Source organism: Malus sylvestris, chromosome 14 (genome assembly GCF_916048215.2).
Source record: "Malus sylvestris chromosome 14, drMalSylv7.2, whole genome shotgun sequence".
NCBI classification, from domain to species: domain Eukaryota; kingdom Viridiplantae; phylum Streptophyta; class Magnoliopsida; order Rosales; family Rosaceae; genus Malus; species Malus sylvestris.
Genome location: NC_062273.1, coordinates 26552062 through 26564081, shown reverse-complemented (window position 1 = coordinate 26564081; position 12020 = coordinate 26552062). Strand labels below are relative to the sequence as shown.

General features: G+C 35.8%; 1 protein-coding gene across 1 annotated transcript; it reads left to right on the top strand.

Annotated features, from left to right (window-relative positions):
* The first annotated feature begins 9561 nt into the window (after window positions 1-9561).
* LOC126600772 (transcription factor TCP14-like) lies at window positions 9562-11592 on the top strand. Its single transcript, XM_050267418.1, has one exon. The coding sequence runs from the start codon at window positions 9983-9985 to the stop codon at window positions 11258-11260; it is 1278 nt and encodes a 425-aa protein (XP_050123375.1). The 5' UTR covers window positions 9562-9982; the 3' UTR covers window positions 11261-11592.
* Window positions 11593-12020: the final 428 nt, after the last annotated feature.

The following is a 12020-nucleotide window of genomic DNA, read 5'->3' as shown; positions in this document are numbered from 1 at the left end:
TTTTATAATAACTTTTAAAAAATCTACATTAAATTTATCTAAGCTAAGAAATAAGCTGGTATTCGAACCATGAGGGAACAGCACACAATTAACTTGGACAAACCCAAATTTTCTTTTCTAAAGTAATCTTTTTTTTTTTTTTTTTTTTGGAAAAATTCTATAGTAATCTTTATGAAGCTAAAAAGTTTAAGTTGAGTTCCTCTTTCTTTCTTTTTTTTTCTTTTTTATTATATATTAATTCAAATTTGGATGCAATTAGTACTCTTTTGGATCCGATGCCTATGGTTTTTGCTTTTATTTTTTTACTGCAAAGAACAAAGATATGAGGTGTAAAAGTAAGATTGTTTTCATATCAAATCTTAGGCCAAGCACTATAAAAGTAAATGTAAAAGGATAACAGATTTTGTTATATTCTTTAAGGAAATGCTTTTTCTTTCTTATCATTCTTTTACTACATTTTTTTATAAAACATTTGATTATTCGGGATACAACGACTATATTCTTAATCAACTACACGGTGCCATAATTTGTGTTCTAACTTTTTTAAATATGTGATTAGTTTGAAATACCCTTATTGTGACATTCAAAATGACGGAAGAATTTTTCGTTATCTAAGACCAAGAAGTTTATTTATTAAAATGGGGGAAATGGAAGCTTCTTAAGCTCACCTAAGCCATTTTGCTTGTGTGGGTCGCATACTTCGATGATATGAAGGTTATTGCTAGTTAATTAATTCAACCTGCGAACAAATGTGAATTTGGAAGGGAACCGGATCCATATTTACTGAGCCTGCTGAGCAGGCGATTCAGGCCGTTGAAATTTGATACAACGACTACAATTATTATAATTTTTAGAGAATCCCCTGTTTGTAGCCGTTGAATCAAATTTCAACGGTCCGGATCGCCTGCTCAGCAGGTTCAGTTTTATTAGATCCGGAGGGGAAAAAATTGTACTTATGCTTAGTCACTGTCTACAGTGGACCTGTGATGGTGGCAGTGATGAAATTTATCAAATTTTGGAATTTTCTGTATTTTAGAGACTACATGTAAAATAAAAGGGAAAGCAAATTTGATTACTGGAAGCCAAAATTACACCGTGTTGAGAATGTGTTGTAAAGTAATTTACAAGACACGATTATACAAGTACGTAGCGTCATATGCCATGATACAGCATTAAGTGAAAGTGTAACTACTAAAATTACACCATGTGTTGTCCATTGTCCATTGCCTATTGTCCATTGTCCAAGGCAGATATTTTGATAGTGTGATTGGTTCATTGTCTTTTCATGCTTAGCTGCTATGCTCCGATTGGACTTCCCTAAGTTTGGTTGGGATAAGGCTTTCAGTGTAGCCATGGATTTTAGCAACTTGGCACGACAGGAAAATGTCATCCAAACTGACTTTTTTCATTGGTGCAACAAAAGCAACAATCCATCTCAAAAAACTCATTGGTGCTACAAATTATCATCTTTTGCTCGATCAAAATTATGATCTTTCCTTCTTGCTGAGGCAAGGCACCACTATTGCTTGGGAATATATACTTAATTATTCACACATTTGAGTACGATTTAGATACAGTTCTTATATATATAGATTAGCAGAGAGCACACACTTTGTGTGTGTGCATAATTTCTCTTAATAAGTGCATATTTTTTTTAAGGGAGACTTTGGATGCGGTCCTTAGTTATGAATATTCTTTGATTGAAACCTTGTTGGTTTTTAATTTTTGATCGTCCCTGAAATTAATGTAATAATTTATTTCTATGTACGTTACCATATTTTTTACATTAAAATTAGAAATTTTAGTTGTTTATATAAATGAGATTTTAAATTAAAAAAAACATAATTTGTGGGATTAAAAATATTAAAATATAAATATACTATTGTGTGTGTGTATGTATATAGACATGGCTACACCTACATTCATCAAAATTAACCAAAAACATTATTGTATCAAAACATGGGTACATTCTTTAAAATCACAAAAAAAAAAAAAGATATTAGGCTTAATAACATTAGTAAATTTCTTCGATTAAACTTGACATGGATACATTTTAAAATCAAAGAAAAAAGAATGTACCCATATAAGTTTAAAAATGGATTAGAAAAAAAATTGAATAGACTTTATATAAAAAAAGGGTACATTTTACATATAACAAATTGGTATATTGAAGAATGAGTACATTTTAAGATTAAAAAGTTTTACATGAATGGGTACATATAATTAGCATGGGTACATTTAGCAAAATAAAAAGTACAAATACAAAAAAATATATGGGTACAAATACAAATAAACTTTAAAAAATATGGGCACAAAAAGAAATTAATATATGGGTACAAATTAAAACTGAAAAAGAAAATTGGTACAAGTTAAAAAAGAATTACAAATTAAAAATGGGTACAAACTAAAACTAAAAATATATGATAAAAAATTTAGTCATAAATATAAATATACTAATTGTAACATTTTTAACATTAAAATAATATATTTAGAAATAAAAAATATTTTATTATTGAAATAATTAATGATGTTATTAATAACCAAGGACCTCGATCAAAAATTGAAAAGGAATAGGATTTTAATCAATGGAGTAGCAAAAGGAAGGATGAGAACCTAATTTCTCCTTTTTTTAATATTACATAATTACTGTTTTGTCCTCCTTATGTAAATATTGTGTATCAAAAATGAAGGTAAAATTGGAAAAATAAGTATATGATTGTCATTTTGTCAAAAGGTACAAATTTACTATTTTGCCCTCCTTTGTCAATAGTGTTTATAAAAAATGAGGGCAAAATTGGAAAAAATGGGGAAAAACTTGACAAGAGGGTTCTCTTAATAATATTATATAGATTAGGTATAATCTTAACCTTACTTAATTATTATAATGAGCAGCTAAGTACTGAAGATTTTCAAGTTCAGAAAAGTGATATATCTTTTAGTGGAGTAGCCCTCTTGACTTTCAAATAATGTTTCCCTTTGTTAAGCGGAAACAACTATATGAACCACAAAGCAACATGCTTGCCTAGAGCCTAGTCTCAAAATTTGCCCCTGGAAGTGGAAAATGGAAAACAGAATTTTCTCGAACCCTAATCCGTTGCATGTGAATGCAGTTGCAATTTTTAGATTGATCGATCGATAGGTTCATTGATCATTCTCTAAGGTATAGATCAATATCAAGTCATTTAATTGCATACGTACATATTCATGCAGTCGAATTCATACTGTAGAACCTTATAACCCATTAATCATCATAGACCTGATCATATTTCATTTTGGTGCACTCCATTAAGAAATTAGCGTATGAAAAATCATAATCACAAATTAATATACATAAACCACATAAATATGTGACAAACTCTCTTGGGAATTAGTTAACACATAAAAATCTTGCAACAAAACCAGATTTAGGATATACTCATCATGATTCACACTTATCACAAGGAAGTGAATAGTGATGAGTGGTGATGAGGGATATACATAAATCACATAAATATTGCATGCAGATGCAGTGCAGACGAAGAAAGGGGAAGGTGTGGATCACAGAAGGGATCCCGAGAGGGGGCTTTCCCTTTATTTTTCTTTTCTTTTATTGAGGATGATGAAGTCACTGAAGAGTCCGGAATAGAGGCAGACAAAAAGTTGAGAAAGTGATGTGACTCAACTCCCTCCGTTTTCAAAATATTCCAGTGCAACTTCCAGCCCTATATGAAGGCCAAGATTCCAACTGTCTCTACTACTCTCAATCTAAAGACCATAACCAAAAACCCTTCTTTTTTTTTTCACATATATTTATGTTGGAAAATTTGATAATAATATTATTATATTAAATTTATTAATCGAATGGAAATTAGAAGTGGAGTCTTTTGGTATAAAGATTTGTCTACTTAAATGAAGAGTTGCAACTTTTGACTCTTCATAAATAGTCACATGCTTTCCAAAGAGGTGTCTCACATTCTATAAATAGGGAAGCCCCTTATAATCACAAAATAATTTTTCATTGTTTTACATAATCATACAGAGTGTACTAAATATTAGAGTCTCATTGAGTCCATATGAGAGAGTTTTCAACACAATCATGTTCATGGAGCCTTGTGATTTGGAGTGCTACTATTACAAGGAAGGGGTCGTTGTATCTTGGGAGGAGACATGCACATCAACCATGAGCACCGTAGTGGGCCGTAAATTTGTCGTAAGGACAAAGTGTCCAACACTTGCCTCTACTGTATTTTCTAGGTTTTTCTAATCCATTATATCATGTTCATTTAACATTGGTTACTCATATACATGCATTAATTTAGATATATAATTGCATGAATTATTTCTTAAATTTTTATGTGATTTAATATAGCCATTAGACCCAAGTTTTCCAACAATTTACATGCTTCTAAATTAAAAAGTTTTAGGGTTTCTTTTCAGTGCTTCCAACAAGGTCCACAATCTTCGATTAGTGTTTTGGTTGAGCAAAACAAGCCCCGAGTCAAGTGGGAAAACTTCTATTCTTGGCTAAGCTGTTTCCCAAATAAACCAACCAGTGTTTGATTGATTAACAACTTAAGTTCCTTGTTTATGCGAACTCCAATAGTGAAATTGTATGGACCCAACCAATTGTAAGCAGCCTAAGAAGAATATAAATATATATATATATATATATGAAAAACCCTAACAAAAGACCAATAAAAACTAGCTTAGCAGGTTTTGTAGGACAAAGTTTTCTTGGGTTTTTGTTGATAAATGATAGGAATAATCTACACTAAATTAGTCTCAATTTCAGAGAGAGAGAGAGATCTAAACGTGAGTGCAGAGAAGGAAGCACACTCTTATAGCCAACTTATTTAGTGTGATAAGGCTTTCAGGTTGAGTTTTAAGCTTGTAGCAGAGGCAATATAGATTAATATGTTTATTTGAATTTAGGTTTAGGGTTTCAACTTTTACATCCAGAAAGTTGCCAGTGTGAAGAGGACTCTATAGTTTTCCGTAAGATATTAACAATTGCACAGCTGAAGAAGATGGTAAGCTGTCTCGTTCAATGGCATTACATAAGTGGCAAGGCATGTGGTCTCAAAGAAAGGCAACATTTTGCTAATTCCTGGTTCACATTTTTCGACAGTAACCCCACAGAGCTGTCATTTACAGTAAACTCTGCCATATCAAATCAGATGTTGCCACATGCTACAATGGACTTATTCAAATGCAGCCCCATTAGATTTCGTTCAAGTTATAAGAAAGAAAAAAAGGTCATTAAACTAGTGGGGGGAAGTTATTAAATTTATTAGGAATTGATCAGGATATATATTTACTTGCGGTGAATACCTTTTATTTTCACTCAAAGACCTCTTATAATACAGTGAAACCCTAACTGTCATAGAATAGAACAAACGATGATGCGCAAAGTTTTAACTAGAAAATTATTTTTGCACATTTTTTCCTCTCGCATTTCTCTCTGTTTTTAGCTATTTGATTGAATAAATTAATCAAAATAAAAGAGAACAAATGAACAAAAAAAACAGAGTCAGAAGAAGAAAACAGGAGTGCTAAAAATCATTTTCCTTTCAACTGTAGTATAGTTGATAGTTAATATGTTTCTGCAAATATCATAAACCAAGTGACCCTACAAAGTTTTAAATATACGTACGTAAAGATTGAAGGCAGTGCAAATCATTCATACAAAAGAAAAAGAAAAGATAAAGGGCATTAAAAATCAACAGTGGTTGTGACAATCAGGTCAAGAAACTGTCAAAAATGTTAGTCATTATCTCTCTGTTGTAAATTGGTACTTGACAACAAACCTGAGAAATTCAAAACCAGCTATATAAAGATTAAGACTTGCTTTCTTTGATATAGCAATATTGGTAACTATGTATCTATCGACATCTTTATTCATCCAGTTTCTTTATTTAAGGGATTGTGCTATCCACACAATCCCTTTTATCTTTTACACATCCTCTCAATTTTCGGTCGGATCGAATGAATTGAAGAGGATCAAGTGATAGAAGGGGGTGTATGAAAAGTAAAACGGAGTGCGTGAATAGCACCACCCTATTTAAACTACCAAATCAGATTATGCCACATGTTCATTTGATTTGCAAAAGACAACAATACCATCAGATTAAGTATATCACATCAAATGTTGTGTGGAGCAGATCACATTAGCTGTGATGCTCAATAAAAGCATCCAATCTATTTCAAGTTGGCAATTTTCAGATATTAGAGCAAGTAATCTGCAAATATATATACAACTTTTTCCCAGCTGCATAAAGCTCAATATTCAGATCAATTCAGCTCAACATAGACAGAACATTCTTTCATAATATATATTGTGGTCTAATTAATGATGCAAATGGATTAAAAGAGAAAACCAATGGGGTTTGTAATTTGATTAACTAATTAATTTAATTAAGTAGATTGGTCAAATGAGTGGATTTATGGACCAGCATGAATGTAAACAAACCTTAACATAGATTCTTGAGAGAAAACCAAAATGATTTAGATGGGCCTGCAGCCTGCACATAAAACCAGTAGCTCTGTTCGATCATGATTGCATATTCTGCATGTTTTGTAATTTAAAATTTGGAAGGAGTACTGCTGATCATCCAGGGCCATCTGCTTGTCCCGAAGGGTAACCCACATTAGCATCTATTAAGGAACACCAAAACCAAAAACTTTTAATACCACCTAACCGTCGTTATATAGTACAAAAAAGGAATCAAAATATACAAAAGAATTGAAGATGCTTCCGAAACTCGAACGGAACCTATAGGCCAACCACAATATAATAAGGAATACCAAAACCCTAAACTCAATACCATTTATCTATATACCAAAATAAAAAATATAAGTACAACTTCATAATATATAACTCTTGTTCGGGCAAAGATTTCTCCGAAGAAGGCTCCTTGACTCTCAGCACAGCTCCCCAAGAGATTGACACTTTGGAGGTGTAGTCGGGCTCTTGCTTGCTGATGTCCTACAAGAAGAGGATATAGTTAGTTTTGAAAGGTGCCTTTGTCGGGTCTTAGGTGTAGGCCTTGAGGCTCGTAATCAAAACTAACCAAGTGCTAGGCGTGCCATTGCTATCTCAGTATAGCATACGTAGAACAAGATTGTATTTAGTAGATTACTTGCGGCCCAAGTTACTCGAACTTTTTGTTATCAAATGATTGTCGTGGATGGGTTAAGTCCACATTAAGTTCTTTTTCTTGCCTTGTGACCAAGGACTTTCAGTTTATAATCTTGTATATTCGAATGAGGGGAGTCCAAATCCTTTAAGTCATTTGTTTGGTTCTTGATTGGTTTTAAATGAAAGCATATCCATTAAGCTGACCAGATCCAGATGCAAATGAGACTTTTAAAGTAGGAAAATAGATGACTATGACTTGAATACATGCTAGAGAATACATTAAGCAGTAGATTTATTATCTTAGAAAACACACAAAGAACTTTAAGCAAGATTTCACCTTGTCGGGTAAGGTTGAACTTCCTGCAATCACTTCTCTTTGAGTTTTCAAAGGTTTCTATGCTAAAAAGGGTGGATGGTAAACCAGTTTACCCAAGGGAATCGATACTATATCACTAGGGGTGATAGCAGACTTTAAACTAGACAAAAGATAGCTTTTGTGAAAGAGATATCTTGAAAATGACTGAGATCTGGGCTGATTACAGCTTTAAGATGCAAATCTGGCTTGAGAGTAGAGTTTGTATGTTTGTTTGTTTGATTGGTTGAGTGTCCTTGTCTCTGGGGCCTCTTCCTCCTTTTATAGGCAGATTAGCTTGACTGTAGTGATTTCGCTCTTACCCGAAAGCACTTGGAGGGTAGTAAGTCATTAGCTTTTTACTTGTCTTGCCACTAAAAAGTGCTTTTTGGTTGATTGTGAGTTAGTCCCTATCACTTGATATTTAAATCATAGGCACATGGCCTATGCATTAATGGGAATGCACCAATTTGTATCTGGGCTTGATGCTTGGGCCTCGGGCAAGTCTCCCTTTAATTGGTATCTCTAGGCTTCCACACATTTGCAGTCCAATGTTCAAATATTAACCAAAACAACTCTTGTCGTGAATGCGATACTAGAACTCTTGCTGTTAATTCATAGATAAACATTACGGTGATCACTTAAGTCACAAGTCTTCACAACATGCACTAATAAGTAATCCAGGTACCCAAGAAAAACTTGCATAAGCAAACCCTAAGTAGGGTTTTGGATCAAAGAGACGAATGGAACATGTCTGAAACCTAGAGACTACACCCTAATGCCAACAAAGATTATAGGCCCAATAGGCAACAGTCAGCAAGAAGGATCGAGATCAGGAGGAGGGTAAGTTTAAAGATATTTTACTGGTTGGAGGACTTAAGGGATCCCGAAGTTCCTTGCCAGCAACTAACAAATAGCAAAGGTGCAGAGCAAAAGGCAAAGGGCCAAAGGCAAAACGAAATGATTACTTGAATGAGACCGGGACCCATTTTATGTAATCTTTCTTTTTTCAAAGTCTCTAAAAAAAATTTTGACTTGGGGTTGGGTCCCACCTCGGCCACCATTGTCTTTATGGATTGAATGATAAAAGGAGCACCTCACGTGGAGAGTCTGAGCCAAAGGGGATGTCCAACCATAATAAAAAGGGGAACCCCTTCACCCTCCTCCTCCCCCCTTTCCCTCCTCATATCCTGAAAATTCCCCAAAAAATTGAAATTTAAAATCTAAATGTTATTTGATATTTGGCAATAGATGTTTTGATATTTTCCTCCACAGAATGAAAATTTTGGAAAGGAGTTTTAGACTTGTAGTGCAAGCAGCTCAAAACAGTTATTTTTTGTATCTGAAGTCTAGTGTTTGATCCTCGTTTTCCTCTTCTCCCTCTTGAAATTTTTCAAAATTAAATAAAAATCTAGATATTAATTTTTTTATAGGATCTAGATTTTAATTGATTTGGTGTTTGATCGATATCATGGATATCTTGATATTTTCCTCTAAGGAATAGAAAAAAAAAAAAACTAAAGATGGTTGTAACTGATAAGTGTTTAAGAATATTTATATTGTCATTTGCACCCTAAACTTTCTATAATTAGAAATAAAAATATATTTGTGAGGAGTGTATAATGAGATTTTTGAAATCCTAATAAACATTCTTTATTTATCCATGCATGTATTTGAAGTTCTATGTTTAATAATTAAATAAAAAGCTAAATATTCATTGATTTGATATATATTAGGTGTTTGATCATATGGATATTTGGATATTTTCCTCTAAGGAAAAGGAAAAAAAAAAATGAAAGATGCTTGTAATTGATCTAAGTGTTTAAGAATATTTATTTATGCATATGAAATACTGAGTTTGATTTTTGCCTCCTTTACCATCACTTGTGTAATTTATATTTTTATATATATTAAAAAACAATTACAATATAAAAGAAAGAAAGCTAGAAAAAGCTCAGCACAATAACAAAGCAATTTCTTTCCTAAAAAAATTGCTTTTTAAAGCTCACCCATATAATAATATAATTCCCACTCATTATCTTTGTTGCTTAAAGCTTGCCTGCCCAGCTCTCTCTCCCTCCCTCCCTCCCTCCCTCCCTCCCTCCCTCCCTCCCTTATCTTCTCTCTCTCTCTCTGCAAAGGACCATTTTAGTCCATACTTCTTTCTCTCTCTAGCTACTCTCTAACAAAACATATCATCTAAATCAAAATTTCAGTTTTTTTTTTCGTACACAAATTCCAGCCAACCAACAACCAGTGAATTTTTATTTATTTATTTTCAGAAGGAAAAAAACAGATTTGTCCTGTAAAAATACTGTCACTAAGTGACTGAAGAGAGCTGAGAGCTGAGTTGAGCTGCTGCTGAGTGAGAGACCCACCAAAACCCAATTATACTAAACTAAGCCCTCTTTCTCTATCTCTGCACTCTCTCTCTCTCTCTCTTCCACACTCTCTCTACTCTTCTCACACAAAATCCTCCACAACCCGATCATAATTCTCTTTCCCATGCGATCATGGAAGGAGGTGATGATCATCAACTCCACCACCACCACCACCACTATCAACAACATCAACAACAACATCACCACCGTCCGAACTTCCCCTTCCAGTTGCTAGAGAAAAAAGAATTAGATCACCAAGAAGCCGCCTCCTGCTCCAACTCCACCTCCCCCTACCCTTCTCTAGCCATCACCACCGTCGACCCCACCACCACCAACAACACGGCCTCTACTGCCACAGCCACAACCACCTCAGCTCTCCAAGCTTCTTCCCCCGAGCCCTCCAAAAAGCCACCCCCCAAGCGGACCTCCACCAAGGACCGCCACACGAAAGTCGACGGCCGAGGCCGCCGCATTCGAATGCCGGCTCTATGCGCCGCCAGAGTCTTCCAGCTCACGCGCGAGCTAGGTCACAAGTCCGACGGAGAAACCATTGAGTGGCTTCTCCAGCAGGCCGAGCCCGCGGTGATCGCCGCCACCGGTACCGGCACAATCCCCGCCAACTTCACGTCACTTAACATCTCACTCCGCAGCTCCGGCTCCAGCATGTCGGTCCCCTCGCAGCTAAGATCCTCTTATTACAGCCCGAATTTCTCTCTCCAACAGAACCAGCGGCGGAGCCTCTTTCAGGGCATCGGCCTCTCATCTTCTGACAGCTCTTCGACTCTCCTAAACTTCCAAACAAACACCATGCACGCTTCCATGTTGCAAGCCAAGCAGGAGCTCCGGGATACTGTGTCTTTAGATCTATCGGAGGCGGCGTCGGCAGGGGAGGGCAGCTTGGGAGGGAGGAAGCGTCGGCCGCCGGAGCAGGACTTGAATCATATGGGAGGTGGCGGCGGTGGTGGTGGTGGTGGAGGAGGGTACTTATTGCAGTCGAGCACTGGTGTGGTCCCTGCCAGCCACCCACACAGTCAGATTCCGGCTAATTTTTGGATGCTGGCTAACTCTAACAACCAAGTTATGAGCGGAGACCCTATTTGGACTTTTCCAGCTTCGGTCAACAACAGTGGACTGTATAGAGGAACGATGCCCGGTGGCTTACATTTTATGAATTTCCCTGCCCCAGTCACCGTGTTGCCTAATCAGCAACAATTGAGTGGCTCGGGCGGTGGTGGTGGTGGTAATGATGGCGATAACATGAGCGACGGGCAGTTGAATATGCTCGCTGGACTCAATCCGTACCGGCACATGTCCGGTACAGGTGTTTCAGACTCGCAGCAGGCAAGTGGCTCACACTCACACCACGGCGGGGGTGACGATCGGCACGATAGTACTAGTCACCACTCATAAAGCGGGGGAATGGCGGTCGGATTTTATCTTTATGGTCATCGTTGGTGGTCGTCATTTCTTCCCACATGTGTAGTAGTTTGCTGTGTAACAACACACGTGAGGTTTGATTGATTGCTCTTAAAATTCTGAGGTTTATTTTTATCTATTTATTCCCAATTTTTGTGTGTGATTAATATGATATGGCCGGGAGAAGAGAGGTTTTGTTAGGGTTTGAAGAAAAAAAAAAAACAGACACTTATTTTTAACATGGGTTAATTATTTTGGCTGCTCTCTTATTTCTCTAATTTTGGCGATTAATCACAGTATACTATCATCATTGTTTGTGTGATCAATTCTCTCTTTTCTCTTCTTTTTATCTTCTACGAAAAGTATACTCATCGAAATTCTAGAATAAAACGACTCATACTATGAATCAAGTGAATGAACGGCTGAACGAACAGCTTATACTGCTTCGTAATTTATGCATTTTTACGATGTTGGTGAAAATGACTTATTTGCATGGTATATGGTAAGTCTCCTACCTAACTAACAATTGGATTCCCTCTTTTTTTCCTCTCACTTTCTCTCTCTAGATTCTCTCTCGAGGCCACCACTGCCATGTTTGTGTCCATGTAAATGAGCAGCTTGTGAAAGGGATGAAACAGTAGCACTAGTAGTTTTATTGCAAAATGCAGGATTAAAAAAAAATTCACAGCCTTTTGATCATTCTGATTCTTCATCTCTCCTGCCATGAATCTCTAGGGTTTACTGCATCAATTAT

Coding starts and splice junctions, on each gene's coding strand:
- LOC126600772 (XM_050267418.1), top strand. CDS start 9,983: ATGGAAGGAGGTGATGATCATCAACTCCACCACCACCACCACCACTAT.